This window comes from Pangasianodon hypophthalmus, chromosome 21 (genome assembly GCF_027358585.1).
Source record: "Pangasianodon hypophthalmus isolate fPanHyp1 chromosome 21, fPanHyp1.pri, whole genome shotgun sequence".
Classification (NCBI taxonomy): Eukaryota; Metazoa; Chordata; class Actinopteri; order Siluriformes; family Pangasiidae; genus Pangasianodon; species Pangasianodon hypophthalmus.
Window position 1 is genome coordinate 8,343,684 of NC_069730.1, and position 17,140 is coordinate 8,360,823.

General features: G+C 38.7%; 1 protein-coding gene across 2 annotated transcripts in view; it reads left to right on the top strand.

Annotated features, from left to right (window-relative positions):
• Positions 1 to 4,689, top strand: part of adcy8 (adenylate cyclase 8 (brain)) — a 60,222-nt gene extending 55,533 nt beyond the window's left edge. The window contains exons 16-18 of one of the 2 annotated variants that reach the window (XM_026941416.3): positions 2,405 to 2,497; positions 3,388 to 3,502; positions 3,655 to 4,689. In XM_026941416.3, coding sequence (XP_026797217.1) covers positions 2,405 to 2,497; positions 3,388 to 3,502; positions 3,655 to 4,142 — 696 coding nt within the window. In that variant the 3' untranslated portion in view covers positions 4,143 to 4,689. The remainder of the gene's footprint in view (positions 1 to 2,404; positions 2,498 to 3,387; positions 3,503 to 3,654) is intronic. The other variant, XM_026941417.3, reaches the window with a different exon arrangement.
• Positions 4,690 to 17,140: the final 12,451 nt, after the last annotated feature.

Genomic DNA, 17,140 nt, shown 5'->3' on the forward strand with positions numbered 1-17,140 from the left:
GTGTCATGGCTTGGGCTTGCATGGCTGCTTCTGGAATGGGCTCACTAATCTTTCATGATGGTAGCAGCAGAATGAAGTCAGAAGTTTATAGAAACATTTTGTCTGCCAATTTACAGAGAAATGCATCCAAGTCAATCTAGAAATTCCATCATGCAGCAAGACAATGGCCAAAAACACACTGCCAAAACAGGAGAGCACTTCATCAGGGGAAAAAGTGGAAGGTTTCAGACTGGCCAAGTCAATCACCAGACTTTAACCCATTTGAGCATGCATTTCACCTACTGAAGAGGAGACCCCCCCCCCCCCCCCCCCTCCCCCCCGCCTCCCCCCCATGTTCTATGTTGTTTAATACATTTTCAGTGTTTTTCTCAATTGATATGACACTTTTCTCCAAACTAAAATCAGCATTATAAAAACTCTTAATTGTGCAGAATTCCACTGCAGAATTAAATACTGCCTTCTTCTCATATGACATTTTATTTTTTTTAAATCTTGCCTTAAACTCAAAACAGGCCTGTCACATTTTGACTAACAGAGGCCAAAAAAAGGAATTTCCACCTGTTTTGGGGGTGCCTGTGTTCAGCATTGAATTTATTTGTGATATCACAAGCCACAGTTAATGGCTAATATGAAAGTAGACAGTCGGGGCTTTAAGAATTTGCAGTTTTCCTAAGTTTTCCTTTGAGAATATTGGACTTAGTTCAGAGAAATGTGTTATATCAACTGAGAAAAATACAAGCAAAGAGATGCAATGCCAATCAGCGACCAGAAGTTGGTTATTTACTACTTTAACAAGCGCTGTCATTGGGCCAGTATGTACAAATCCCAGAGCTCAGAAAAAAAATTGGTCTTAAGTGCCAAAAAATTTGAGATATTTAGGAGTAGAGAAAGGTGGCAGCACTGAGACAGAAAAAAAAAAATTTTAATCAAAATTTTTTTTAGAAATAAAATATTTCTAGCTATAAGCAACAGCAGTAACAGCTGATTGAGGTACAGCCATTTCAGACATGCCGTGTGTGCCTGCTCTGTTGATCTCAAACATCACTTTAAAGTGAGTGAAAGAAAAAAAGACTTTGGTGAATTCACCTATCGATAATACAGCTTCATATACTCATTACTGAATACGCTCAGAGGTAACCTTAAACCAAACATCAGTGAGTGTAATTACAGCCCAAAACTTGTATTTCAATGTGAAATATTGTGTTTAACAGTGTCAGGTGGTATAAAACTGTCAGAAAGTGGCACTGGACGTAACACTGCTTGATGCTCAATCTGATATTGTGCAAGAAAAATCTAATTATATTACTGAGATGCCTGTCTGTTTTTGGCTGCCCTGCATACAACTGTCTGAGTAGTGCTTAATTCAGGCTTACATCACATGCTATAAAAAAAGATTTCCAAGTAGGAAGCATCTGTGTATCCTTGATTTAGTAGCCTCCTATCTCTTTGTACCTTTTGTACATTTCTTCAAGTTCATTTTAAGAACAGTCTCAATTTCAGAAGTTCAGTCCAGTACTACCGAAACCCTGAATGAAATATTTCATGTATGTGATGGATGAGCTTATCTGCGGACACTTTAGGTTCTTGGAGATAAAAAGTGGTTTAATATTGGTCTATAGTTTAAAAATTATCATGGGTCAAGGTCAATTTTTTATTAATGGTTTGATATCCTATCCTAAGAGATACATTTTTTATTGTTAACAGGTCTGATTACTTCTGATAGTATTTTGAGGAAAATGCATAGATGCCATAGATTGTATAGAGGAGGAAATCAGTGAAATTACTTATGCTGCTATATTGGAGTAAACAATAGCTCTACTGATGTGGTCATATTCATCCTCATGGTCACATGCTTTGCTAGCACTGACACTTATTTCATCTTCATGTTGGGAGACTTTAACTGCAATTACCACATTTAGAGTCAGTGTTTTGTGATCTTTAGTTTAATTTGTTCACAATGGTTAATGGTGAAAGAACACAAGGCTTAAATATATAGAATGACTAAGTACATACCCAGGAATTAAAGTTAAAGTATTCTATGTTTTCTAAAGATTGTTACATTCTAAATCCAAATCTGCTATAGTCTCTGTCCATGGATTAGGCTGTGTAGGCAATCTTTGTGCAGCTTTATTTCTAGAACAGCCAAAACCCAAGGTTGTGGCAGTAATGAGATAGGAGTTTGATATTTGCTGCTTGTGGTGACTTCAGATTTGCGCTTAGAGACCTTAAACCTGCTGTTGTTAAGTATAGAGTAATATAGGAACCTTAGAGTAAATTCATTCACCCAAAGTCTATATAATGTTCAAGGTCTAATTGTTGTTAAGTCTTACCCTTTAAAACTCTGTGTATTTCATACTTTTCCTCTGTCCTGACCTTTCTTTTGCCCTCTCCTCTCTTTCTAAAGCTGTTGGGAGAGGATCGTTTTCAAGACATTGAGAAGATTAAAACCATTGGCAGTACATACATGGCTGTGTCTGGCTTGTCACCTGAAAAACAGGTAAAGCACAAAAAACCGATGCTTTATATGATATCAGTATGTATTTTGGTGAAAAAAATAAAATAAAATAAGATTGTAATAACTGATCTTAAACAAATATACTATACAATATGATAAATCAGGATACCACAAAAAAAATTCTCCATATAAACATGCCCATTATGTAGCATATTTCTTTTAGTGTATGGAGGATGAAGATGCATCTTAATCAAAGACATTGCTTATTTTCCATGCAATAAAAAAAATAAAATGCAAACTAATAAGATGTTCTGGATCAAGTGCTATTTTATAAGCTGCTGATCAATATGGGTTGAGGTCATATTGTTAAAATTAACCCAAACATTGCAGTGATTAGGACTATTCATTAACAATATACTAGACTGCAGTTAGATTGCTTTATTTCAACGCTTCCATATATGATAGCCTATATCATCATATTAGTCTTTTTGACTTTGATTTTTAAATTGTCTCTGTCATTTATGTTGCACGCTCCATCCTCCATCCTCCATTAGACAGCAAGTCGCCAAAAAAAAAACCACTATTTCCTTCTTCTGCATTTTCTATCCCTGAGTTTTTCCTGGGCTTAAAGGCAAATGTTTCTGTTTAAAGGCAGTGGTCTAGACACTATTGAAAACCTCCTCTCAGGCGCTTTTACTCAAGAATCTACTCAATCTGGCAACCTCAAAAGAGATCATTTGCATAATCTGAATGGAGAGCTCAGAAAATCAATTTAAGCAGCTGCAGAGAAAAAATCTGAATGCAGGCAAAATTTCCCCACATAAATATTGATATCACTTTTGGACTAAAATCAACTCTGAATACTGCCCTTGATATATTAATAAGCATGTACATGTTTGTCTCTCTCTGCATGTCTGTGTTTGTTGCTGTAGCAATGTGAAGATAAATGGGGTCACCTGTGTGCTCTGGCTGACTTTGCCATTGCTCTAAACGAGAGCATACAAGAGATCAACAAACACTCCTTTAACAACTTCCAACTCCGAATTGGTAAGAGATCAGTCATTCATACGAATTTATACTTAAATTCTGGGAGAACTTCAGAAAATTCCACTCTTTTGTCTTTCTCTTCCTGTTCTGGTTTCTCCACTTCTTACGCATGTTCTTTCTTTTCCTCTTTTTTTCTTCTCTAACTGTCTCAGGAATGGCCCATGGCTCTGTGGTAGCAGGTGTGATTGGTGCTAAAAAGCCTCAGTATGATATCTGGGGGAAAACAGTGAACCTGGCGAGCCGCATGGACAGCACAGGTGTGAGTGGAAAAATCCAGGTCCCTGAGGAGACGTACAGCATCCTGACAGAGCGTGGCTTTGCCTTTGAATACCGTGGTGAGATCTACGTGAAGGGCATCAGTGAGCAGGAGGGCAAAATCAGAACGCACTTCCTTCTAGGCCGTGTGCAACCCAACCCGCTCATCCTGCAGCCCCGCAAGCTTACAGGCCAATACTCGCTCGCCGCTGTGGTGCTTGGCCTTGTCCAGTCACTCAACCGCCAAAAGCAGAAGCAGATCCTCAACGAGAACAACAACTCAGGCATCATGAAGGGCCACTATAACCGCAGGACCCTGCTGGCACCCACAGGGCCTGATGCCAGCCATGCTGAGATGGCCACAGACAAGAACGAACTGGCCTAAAGGCTACCACTTTATTTTTTTTTTAATGACTAAAAACTATAGAAGAAAAAAAACACTGAGCCAAGATAGAGATGGCCTGAGGATAAAGTCTGAACAAAGCACCACAACGCCTGACTAAAAGACTGAGCTGCCCCAAAGACTGTCTGATCAACTGCCTGCGTGTCTGTATTGCTGTTTCTTTTTTTAGTATTTCTTTTGTATTTCAAACACAATAAAGGGGTTTAATTTTTTATAAATACTTGGGAAACCTGCTTTTTTTTTTAAACATTGGATTACTGCCCATCACTAATGCTCCTTGCATGCACTACATATTGAGAGTTTTGGAAAAGTGATAAATCCAGAAACAAATCATGGACCTGCTTCCCCAAAAAGTCTGGGCTGGTATGCATAAAGCTTCATAAAATCTGAGAAGTCTATTTGAGACTGGAAAAAAGTCTTAGTTAAAAGCTGGGAATAAAAATGTGTCTTTAAAGGTTTTTAGAGCAACTCTTAATGAGGAGCAGGAGTTAATCCTAGGAGTAAATCTTTAGCATGAAGTACAACATGAAGCACAAATAGTGGGTTATACATAAAGCACAATCATACCAGTGTTGAAATCTCTCTTATTTGTATGAAATAATAATAATAATAATAATAATAATCACAAACAGAAGTAAACTGCTCATGCCTCATAAGGCGAATATAAGTTTGTTTGTTTTTAATAACATGCATTTGATAAGTGACATCCAGTTATAGCTGCTCGATATTTACTAAAGGAATTATTTAAGTTTTAGCCTCTTTAAGTGATCAAAAATGCACAAGAATTTGAAACAACATTTGAATTCAACAGAATTCACAAACAAGTGAAATAGTCTGTTATTTCAGTCTACAAGATTGGTTTTTCCACGGGTGCGTTTTTTTTCCTTTTTTTGTGCTGCTACTCTGAACAATTTTGAGAAACCACTGAAGCACTCCTAAGTACTCGCCCATTTAAAAGTAAATTCCCTTATATCTATAAATGTTTTGCCACTTAAATGCAAAAATTTTACTCTGAGATGCTTAAAAACACTCATCAAGTTCTCACCATGTTCTCATAGGATAATCCTGGTCACCATTTTAGGGTTACATTTTTTATCAATTCTAGTCAAGTTCTCTACTTACTGGAAATTTCCTTTTATTAGCTTTTATTTTCCTTTTATTAACTTACCCAAAATTAGCTTTTTTTTTTCAGATCGTTTTCTTAAATCTGCTTATACAGTATAGCCCAGTGGCTCTGTAATGTTGTGGGAGGCATTTAGCTGGCATGGATTGGGTCACTTGCTCCCTCGGAGGGCAGAGTCACTGCAAATCAATGCAAAGTTTTTCTGACTGATCCACTTTATCCTATGAAGAAACATTTCTATCCTGATAGGAGTGGCATCTTCCAGGATAACAGTGTTCCTATCCACAGTGTGCAAGGGCTGACTGAATTGTTTGATGAGCATGGAATGATTTAAATCATATACTATAGCCTTTGCACTTACCAGTGGCTGTATTCTTCTCACAAATGCTCTTAAACTTCTCAGAAATGCTCTTAAGAATAGTCTTTGACTTAAGGGGAAAAACATTCTTAGTAAAAAGTAGGACTTATGTAAGAGTAGGAGCTTTTTATACAGGAACTAAAAGCAACTTTCAGCAAAGTGTAAGACTGACTCTTAAGTGCTGACTGAGGTGGCACTTAAGGATTTTGAACTAAGGACTACAATAAAGTCAACCCAAAATGGCCGCCCTCAACCTGCATCAGCCAATAGTGAGCCTGCAAAGGTAAAGTCACAGCAGCATGACACCATTTCTATGATTTAATTAAGACATTGAAACAATTATTTTAATATTTAAATTTATTTTAAAAATTTGCTTTGAATTATGTGCAAAAATTTTTTGCAATTTTGCTCTGGTTTTAGTAACGAGTTTCAACAGAGGAAAAATGTGATGCTATTTAAGTAATTAAGCTGATGAATCACATCATTCTAAATTGCACTCACAGTTATATATAAAGGAAAGACCAAGTTTGCTTATCTTAAAAAAAAAATAGATTCAAAAGGAAAACCAAACTGGTCCAAGGAAGAAAATGTTCTTCTAGTGCAGTCAGTCCTTAAATGGAAGGAGATGATAAGAAGAAGATTTGGCCTGACTTTAACAAGTTAGGACAAAAAATGCATTGCGAGAAAAGGTAGTACAATGTTTTGGCCAAAACATTACACGCAAAGAAACTGCAGCATACAAAGAAAGCGTGTGAGCCATTGGTACTTTTCATTTTCGACCTACTAAACAACCCTTTTTTATATTAAATGATTGTTTCCATGTCGTCAGTGTTACGACCTATTACTGTTTTCCTGACTTTCTTTTTCTGCCTGTGAGTGTATGTGTCCAGGAGCAGCTCTGATTGGTTCCTGCACTTTGATTGCTACTGAGAGATGATTGGTACAGCCACCCCACAGTCACCCTTTAAAGGGGAGAAGTCATACCATTGCTTCCAGAGTGGGGCGGAGACGGAGAGAGTGCCACACCTGTGCCACACCTGTGCCACACCTGTGCCACACCTGTGCCACACCTGTGCCACATCTGTTTCTGCTGATCTGTTAACTCGTTTGGTGATCCTTTCTTGTTTTGGAACGTTGATTCAGCCGGTGTATAGATAATTGTAAATATTGTACCTTCTTGGGGTAAGTAGGGAGTTGTGCCTTTTTCTTTTGGTTAAACCTTTGGGCTATGTTTTTGGATAGGGAGATTAGTTTAGAATTGTAAGCAAGCCAATTTTCTTTTGTGAGGGTAGTAAGTTTTGTTTTAGAATATTTTTGTTTATTATTTTAGCTGGCACAATTCCTGAGGTAAATGAGTTTTTTCTTCAGCACTTCCTTTCAAAGTAAACTGACTCTAAAATTTACTTCTGGCTCAGTTTCCTTTTATGTTGTGTCCTTGACAGCCCCGCTCCTTGGTCTAGGTCTAGGGGTATGATTCTCGCTTTGGGTGTGAGAGGTCCCGGGTTCAAATCCTGGATGAGCCTCTCTTTAAAGGGTGACTGTGGGGTGGCTGTACCAATCATGTCTCAGCAGCAATCAAAGTGCAGGGACCAATCAGAGCTGCTCCTGGACACATACACTCACAGGTGTTTTTTAAATTAATAAAAAAAATTATAAGCTACAGTCTCAGTGATTTAATGCCACTTCCAGCAAGGACATCCAGTTATAGCTGCTCGATATTTACTAAAGGAATTATTTAAGTTTTAGCCTCTTTAAATGATCAAAAATGCACAAAAATTTGAAACAACATTTGAAATCAACAGAATTCACAAACAAGTGATAGTCTGTTATTTCAGTCTACAAGATTGGTTTTTCCACGGGTGCGTTTTTTTTCCTTTTTTTGTGCTGCTACTCTGAACAATTTTGAGAAACCAATGAAGCACTCCTAAGTACTCGCCCATTTAAAAGTAAATTCCCTTATATCTATAAATGTTTTGCCACTGAAATGCAAAAAATTTTACTCTGAGATGCTTAAAAATACTCATCTCAGACAGAAGATTACCTCTATGTAATCTTCTGTCTGAGATCACTGAGATCGTAGAGGAGACGCTGGGAATGGCTAATCCATCCATTTGTGGCATTGCAGATGCCTCAGACCCTGCACTGCTCAAACTTGGAGTTACAAAGATGGTATGAAGAAAATAATACATGTAGTAACGTGTTATTTTTTTTATAACTTGGCATTGGTTATTTTATCTATGGACATGAAATAAGCACAACACAATGGATTGAATAAACATATCTGCACTGTTTAATATTTTCTGCATGTGAATGTAGTGTGGATGATGCTGGAGCTGGTCCATCTGACGCATCTTCTCCTGGATCATCTCAGCACATCGCCCCGTGTCCTCCAGATGAGCCTTCTGCCTCACAAGACACAGGGTTTGCATAGAGTGCAGCCCCTCAGGATGACATGGAGTCTCTTAAAAAGAAAAAAGCTCAAATTACAAATAAAGCGGCTGGCAATTCAAAATGAATATTACCCACTAAAACTAAGAATACTCATTGATTGTACATCTGTTTTGTGTAAATAAAATGGTGTGATGATAAATTTGTGCGTTAGTACTTGGTGTGTACTTATTGTCAACCAGTTTTACTTTACCCAAAATGTCAGTTGACAGAGCAGTCCATTATCGATGCTCTCGCTGAAACACTCTGTAATGTGTGTTCGGTGGTACTGTCATAATAATCATGATCACTGTCATCGTCATCATCACCAAGCAGTGGAAGGTTACGAGCTTTGCAAATGTTGTGTAGAATGCCACAAGCCATAATAATGCGACTAGCACGCTCAGGGAGTGTCGAGACTCTCCATGAACAACGTGGAATCTCCTTTACAGCTGTCCAATTCTTCTCTCCACCACAGCTCTTGTTAGTTTGTGTGCTCTTCATGACACAAAAAAAGATAAATTGACATAGTTCAAGTAAGTCAGGAATGCACTCGGTGAACAAAATTGGTATTTTGTCTACAGTTCAGTCCAGTACAGTACCTGTTATAACTGACCTGCTGTTCTCCTTCTGGTCTTCTGTAAGGGTTGAGAAGCCAGCGTTTTAAAGGATATCCCGAGTCACCCAGCAGACGACATCCAGGGTGAGCATAATTTTATTCGAATAACCCAGTGAGGCCACTCTGGGAAAGAACTCGAGCATCATGTGTTGACCCTGGCCATTTTGGCACAAGATCCAGGATCTTGTAATTGGCATCAAACACAACTTGAACATTGATGATGTGGAGTCCTTTTCTATTGATGCATGTCTCCTCATTTACAGTTGGAGTAATGATGTGAACATGAGTCCCAGCGATGGCTCCAACAACTCCGGGGAAGAACATAACCATCATAAAAGCAGCTTGCTTTTGCAATATGGTTTGAAGGTCAGTTGGGAAGTCGATAAACTGCCTTACTATGTTTGGTGTGGTTAGTGCCACAATAGCGGTATTTAAGACCCTGCTTACTGTGGACTGTGATGGGCCCAAGTCATCACTGGTGCACTGCTGCATTTTTCCAGTCGCTAAAAAATGCAGTCATTATTACTTTCATTTCTGTAGTTAGAGCATAGTTTCATAGAGTGGGAGAGGTTATTGAATTTCTTACTAGGTCAGTAACAAAAAGAATACCTTGAAGATCAAGCCTGTATCATTTTCTTTATTGGAAAGTGCATGGTCTCTGCCTCTCTGCTGCCATCTTGTTACTCCTAACTAGGAAAAGATACCTCTCCAGCACTCTTCAATAATTTAGGAGCTGAGACCTTGTCTTAACACTTAGGAATCTGTATTAATCACAGTTATTCTTAAGTCTAGGAATAAGACTTCTTAGAATTTTGACACACTTAAGGCTAAAATTTTACTCTGAGCAGCTTTATACATACGGCCACAGAGATCTCAACCCAGAACACCAGGAAGGAATGATCTTTTGAACCAATAGTGTTCATCCCTCAGTACAGTTCCAGAGATTTGTAGCATCTTTTCCAAAACACTGAAGCTGTTCTTGGCCCAACACCTTACTAAGATACTTTATGTTAATTTTTAAACGGATCCAATACTACTGAAGGTCACTAATAATCCAGTATTCACCCACCTTACAATTTTCCACATTTTGTAGTGTTTCAAGCTGAAATTGACATGGACTTAATTGGGATTATATGTCTACACAAAATATACTGTAAAAATTGCTATAAAAACACAGCCAATTTCCAACAGCAACTTACTCTTTTTTAAATACTGTATAACACTGTAAAGAATAACATATGGTGGAAGGGGTGGTGATTACATATGACACCATCAAAATTTTACAGTAGCATCAGGTATTTTCTCAAAACCATTGTCAGCCCCTTTCGAGCATGCCTCATCACTCCTTTGAAGAGAGAAAAGCCTCTTGTCAGCATTTATTCTGCCATGATTAAGAAGATAAGTAATGCTCATGTTCTGTGGAACAACAGAAAATCATTCACCATATTGTTTGGAGATTGCAATTTCAAAGTCCGATAATGCCACAGCCATCCTTGCCCAGGAGTCCAAGATAGCAAAGTTGTATAATGTGTAAAAGATGTGTTATTGACCGCTAGAGGGCACTGTGTAGGATTTTTTCCCCAACAGGGAAGTTTTCCGCCATATTTGTTAGCTATCTTCAGTTTTGTAAAACACCCCTAAAATAACTCGATACAGTAAGGGGTACTTGAAAATAAAGAAATTTCCTGTGCATATTTTACATTCCAACTAAGTTCAGTAGCTTATACTGAGCCTTACTTTGCTGGCTAGTTTACTAGTACGCTATGTAAGGTTATCGCGCTCATTATTCACACTAACTAGCATAATTTCTCAGCAAACCAAACCCGAGTGTCTTATTGTTTTACCACCTAACTCCACAGCTCCATCTGTACCATGCAGGTGTGTTCTTTCATGACATTTCCCAGCAAATTTTATGCAACAAACAGTAAGGAGACAGACTTAATATAACCATTTAAAAGCATAGTAACTCTATTAGGAATAGCAGCAATTACCAGGTTTAGGGTTAGACCTTATCTTGGTTATTCCAACTATAAATCAGGATTAAAGCACTTGTTTATAGAAATTGGATGGCTTAATTGGTAGTTTTGATATGCTGTAATTACGTAACAAAAAGACAAGAGATCACCCACCTTACAGAATACAAAATTGGAAATAATTCTCAATATAAAGTAAGGTCTTGACAAATATTCTCTTAATCATTTAATCTTAAATGTATTTTTCAAGGAAGCAAAGGCAGACCATCATAAGCAATACTATTCATAATAAAAGAACTTTTAGCATTGTGCCTGTTTTATGATACAGTGCACTATATGGCTAAAAGTATGTGAGCATGTGACCATCACACCTGTATGTGGCCCTTCCTCAGGATGTTGCCACAATACTGGTTCCAAACAATTGTCCAGAATATCTTTGTATGCTGTAGTGTTAAGATTTCCGTTTAATGGAATTAAGGGTCCTAGTCCAAACATGTTCCAGCATGACAATGTCCCTGTGCACAAAGTGAGGTCCATAAAGAGCCAATGTTGGTGTGGAAAAAGTCAAGTGACCTGCACAGAGCCCTGACCTCAACCCCAATGAACTCCTTTGGCCTTCCCAGAAGAAGAGAGGCTGTTATAGCTGCAAAGAGGGAAACCATATTAGCGCCCATATTTTTAGAATGGGATGCTCAAGAAGCACATATGCGTGCCAGCCTGTAAAGATCCTAATGATAATGAAAAAGCAGGCCAAAACAGAAGGCTTGCTTCTTCACACAGTGAACTAGAAGACCACGCCAGGTAAGAATTCTAAATTATGAACAGCACCAGAAAGTGTGAAGTCAAGGAACGGGTAAAAAGCTATGGCTGCATTTGGGACTTGCAGCAGAGCAGTGCATGATTTATATGATTATGCATTTCATAACATCATGTTTATATATCAGTATTGCCTTCAAATAGCATTATATATTTTTTGTGTATTTCTATACTACAGAACATGAACAAGTGACTTACAACAAATTATGAGTGCTGCTGGACTAGAGCTCCCTGCCAGACTGAGTATTGCACAAATGGTAAACTACTTTCAAATTCTGAAAATTAGATAATCGGTTTGGTTAAATTCCTCATCATAATAGCAGCGAGCCTTAACCACTGAACCACCACTGCCCGTTAGCCCAACAGTCAGAAGCCAATTCAGTGAACACAAGTAGCCAGTGTTACTACATCTGAATCCATAAATGTTTTACATTGACACTTCAAAGATGTCAACTCTTACTATGCCTCCCATCACCATTAACTCGTACAACCAAAGTGTGGACTCCATATGAGGATGGAAAGTAGACACAGTTTCCATACGAGGATGTAATGTTAACTTCACTGTAGTAATCAAGGTGTAATTTGTCAAGGGATATTGATGCAATGTTGAGGATAAGTAGAGTCATGAAGAAGCAAACACTTATCACACTATGAACATGGTGGTTAATATGAAATATGTTAATGCAGTAAAATAATTTATGCTAGCTGTACTTTTTCTTTTCTTCCAGAAATGCCTACCAGAAAGTGCATTGGCTGCCCTGCCATAATACAGGTATGTCCATATTGCCAAGTTAAACAGCCCTGTAAATTCAAATGAGTTAAATCGCAATTCTAATAGTTAAATCGCAGGACAAATTCCACAAAGAACCTGAACAGTGGGCCAGAGGTTTAATGAAAAATAATAGCATAAGTGTAATAATAGTGTAAGTTGCTATATGTGATTTGTTCCTCAAAGGTGCAGGATGAGGAGTGACAGACATTGAGGGAAGTAGAGGATGGCTGAATTCTTTTTACCTTCAAAGCAAGAGTTTGATAGCTTGTGGAATGGTGTGAATTATGAACTATTTTTCTTGTAGCTGGTAATGGTTTTAAGTGAGTGGTATACTTCAGAGGTGTTGTGATTTTCCCAAGGTTTGCTCAAATCTGTCCATATATTTGTATTTTTCTGGCCTTGCTTTATTGAGATTTTGATTAGCAAGCTGGTACTTCTCAGTTATTTGGGTCCAGCCTCCTTTAGTGCTCGGATAACCTTTACCTGTACCAGGAACTCAGGCCAAAACTTGAAATAGAAGAAGAAGAAATAGATTACAATGTCATTGAGGTAGGCTTCTGCTTAATGCCATGGATAATGACCATGAGCAGCTGGAACGTCATTGGTGCTCCATGAAGTCCAGAAGCATGTACCTTGTAGTGCCAGAGACTCCTGGGGTAAATTCACAAGTTCAAGTAATAAATTCTGTGTAAGAGATGTGAGTCAAGGGCTGAAACTGAAGTCGTAACAAAACATCCAATTTGCATCTGTTTTGGGAACAAGAACTATAGCACTGGACCAAGAGTTGTCCAATGACTCTATGATCCCCATCCACAGCATCTTCTGCACTTTCTCCTTGATGGCCTGGCAGCAGGCCTCCAGGATTCAATAATTGTTGCCTTAAAAACACCCCCAGGAGTAGTCATATGTCCTACTTGCACCAGGTGAGTGCAAGTATGACATAAAGAACATGTTGGGAAACATGGTATGAGCTCTATCAGTTTCGGTCACAGGACTGTGCTTAGATTGGCATCAAAATTCTCCTTAAATTTTAAAACCACTTTTGATGGTGCATGACACTTGAGCGGGTTCAGAGAGTGGAAAGTGGAGCTCCAGGTAAACTCCAGTGTCTTTTATTTGAGAGACCAACACCCAAAAACAAACAATCACTACAGTCCTAGGAAAAGGTAAAAATTATTTTTAGTTCATGGCCCTGATTGGCTCTATTTGCCTTCAACTGCACCTTGTACCCATTCTTACTACCAAAAGCCCTGCCCTTAGCTGTGTCTGGAACAAACCATTCACCTCTAGCATGTCAAATATATATAAAATATAAAGTTAAAGGATTACTTTAATTAATACAACATTAATGCAATGCTTTTTTTTAGCTAATACTAACTCTAAGTACATTCTTCAAGTTTACTTAACAAGAAATTAAAACTCGTTTTTCACAGCTCCCATCACTTATATGTATTCTCCTTCTCTGTGTGAGAACTGAAGCTCTGCAAGAGCTGAACACTACCAATCAAAAGACAGAACCACGAAATTGAAGTCATTGTTGGTTTTCTTCTTCTTCTTTCGGCTGCTCCTGTGAGGGGTCACCACAGCGGATCATTGGTCCACATATTGATTTGGCACAGATTTTACACCGGATGCCCTCCCTGATGCAACCCTCCCCAATTTTATCCGGGCTTGGGACCAGAACTAGGAAAGCACTGTCGTGTGCAACCCCAGCCACGGGAGTTGGTTCCCTGGCTGGGAATCGAACCTAGGAGAGCGGTGAGAGCACCGAGGTCTAACCACTATTCCTCCAAGGACCTAGAACCAAGAAATTGAAGTTAGCTTCTTTTTATTTCTCAATACTTTTGAGTGAGCTGACTATGGAGAGAGTGAAAGGCAGAGAGAGAGAGAAAAAGAAAGGGCTAAGAGAAAATCAAGTAATGGATATTGTGGCACCCAGGTCGGTGTGAAGATAATGAGGACTCTGGAGGTAGGAGTGAGAGAGTGCAGCATTACATTTATTTTAGTCTTCTTTTTGTCTGGGCTTTTCAGCTTTGCAACCAACTTAAGTGAACTGAAATACTTTACTGAAAAGTGAAATACTAAAATACTGAAATACTTCAAGGTAAACAAAAAATCCAAAATTCACATGTGCACACACACACACAAGCTCAACAGGATCTGTGGATCTGCACCTGAGAGAATGCTTGGCATTTCTTTCACTGCAAGACAAAGTATACAAAAAGGAGCCATGTTAATCAGGTGTGTAACAGGTGTATGCTCATTCAACAAATTGCTCACTCCTTCTCCAACACTCTGCCGTCCATTCACAAGCTGCATTTCACCATGCTCCCAACACCACAGATATAAAGATACACTATATGGCCAAAAGCATGTGAACATCTGACCATCACACCATGACTCTTTCCCACACTGTTGCCATAAAGCTGGAAGCACACAGTTGTATAGGATGGCTTTGTATGCTCTTACAGTTACAATTTCCTTTCACTGGAACTAAGGAGCTTGAGGAATACAAATATAAGAGTCACTGTTTTCCTACATGTGTATAGCATCAGCTGAATGATTATGTTGAGCAAAGTTTCTAGTAGAAGGTTTCTGCAGCATTGTAACTGATGCTATCACCTTTTGTCTGTGATGGCTCTTGGTGCCGCTGCCCCATTCTTTGAATTAGTGGCCATTATTCATGAGCATCAATACCTGAGGTGTAGACCTTTCTTTATCTCTACGATAATATGAAGTGTCTGAGTGTTAAGCTTTGTTAAGGTTGTCATCTGAATGCTTTTGTCTCCACCTCTAAGGTCTGCCCCTAAAACTTGTGGGGCAGTCGTGTCCTAATGGATAGGGAGTCGGACTTGCAACCCGAAGGTGAACCTGCAGGTTGTGGGTTTGAGTCTCGGGTCCGGCAGGGATTGTAGGTGGGGGGAGTGAATGACCAGCGCTCTCTCCCACCCTCAATACCACGACTGAGGTGAGACCCTTGAGCAAGGCACCGAACCCCCAACTGATCCCCGGGCACCGCAGCGAAAAAGGCTGCCCACTGCTCCGGGTGTGTGTTCACGGTGTGTGTGTTCACTACTGTGTGTGCACTTGGATGGGTTAAATGCAGAGCACAAATTCCTAGTATGGGTCACCATACTTGGCCACAAGTCACTTCACTTCACTTCACTAAAATGTATATAAAACTGCAATGTACAGATCCCTTGTTTAGACTTGATGACTGCAGCACTAAACAGCACGTTCTCAATAAAGAATCCTGCTGAAGATATACCCATGTCTCCTGGTCTTCATTTCACTAAGTTTCTTACAGAGCCAGGAACAATGCCCCTGTGTACAAAGCAAGGTCCATAAAGACATGGTTTGCCAAGGTTGGTGAAGAAGAACTTGAGTGACCTGCACAAAGCCCTGACTTCAAGACTTTTGGGATCAGTTGGAACGCTGACTGTGCACTAAACCTTTTCATCTAACATCAGCTCAGAGTAGAAGCAGTTACAGCAGCAAAGGGGGACCATCTGCATACTAATCCCCATGGTTTTGGAATGGGATGGGAAGCACATATGGGTGTGATGGTCAGGTACATACTATTGGCAATATAGTACACTTAAGCAGCTCAAATAACATTATGCAAAATTAAGGCCATAAAAATGTTTCATAGATCTGAAACAGTTGGAACTTTGCCAGGAACTGGACACAAGAGCACCAAATCAGCTGTTAAATGTCACTGTCATATCAAGGAACTGTTTGGAAGTATTGAAAGAAAGGGACTGCATACAGTGAAAATCACCTGAAATCCACTGTAAAATATGGCGTTAGATCATTGATACTTGGGGCATTTTTACTGATTCTTCCCTTCTTCCATCAAGCTCACACTTTCTGTAGCTGTAGTTCACATCCAGCAGATGGCGCTGAGGACTCTCCTGTCACTCAGTTTCAAAATGATCAATGAATATGCAATCTCTTATCACCTGTGGTGTACAATTAGATAGAGAGAACAAAGTGTTCATTTTTGTTTTGCTCAAACACACACACACATACTCATCTTACTATCCTTGTGAGAAACTTAATTAGCTTAATGCAGCTAATTAATTAAATTAACTAACCCTAACCCTAAACTCAGTAACCAAAATGGATTCTTTTTTTTTACTCTTTTGATTTTTCAAATAAAAGCTGCATTTACCTCATGGGAATTTTTTTCCTTGTGGGGAGCAGCCAAATATCTTTAATATCTATATCAACCTGACAGGTATTCTTATAGTGTTGAGACATTTGGTCCTTACGTACACAACACACACACACACACACACACACACACACACACACACACACTGTAGACATAATATAACATCAGAAAATGGTAAAAGGTTCACCCACATGGACTCTGACCTCTATCTGCCTAGCCGGGGGGAGACCCTGTGTGTGTTTGTGTGTGTGTGTCTTTCTGTCTGTCTGTGTCGGTGTCTGTGTGTGCTTGAAGCTTTCTTAGTTTCTTAGTTTCAAGCCTTCTTCTGGAATTTTATACCTGAAGTACACACACTAGCTTTTTATTGATAAATGGTTCAGTTAATTTTAATTTTTATTTTTATTTATTTATTTAGAAAATTTATTATTATTATTATTATTATTATTATTATTATTATTATTTTAAAGGAGTCTTTTCAAGTTTTCGAGTTTCCAGAAAATCTTCAGGATGGAGGCCTTTCTGATTTCTCAATAATAAGCTGCATTTTTTTTTGTTAACTTCAAGAGAGAGAAAAAGAGAGGCTGGTAAGGGAATAATTGCTTATATGTAGATGTTATAGTGTAAGTGATAACAGGAATTAACAGGAATGAATTTGCACAACATCAGTAACTACACATAACATAAACATAACTATAAATGGGTAAAACATGTGGTA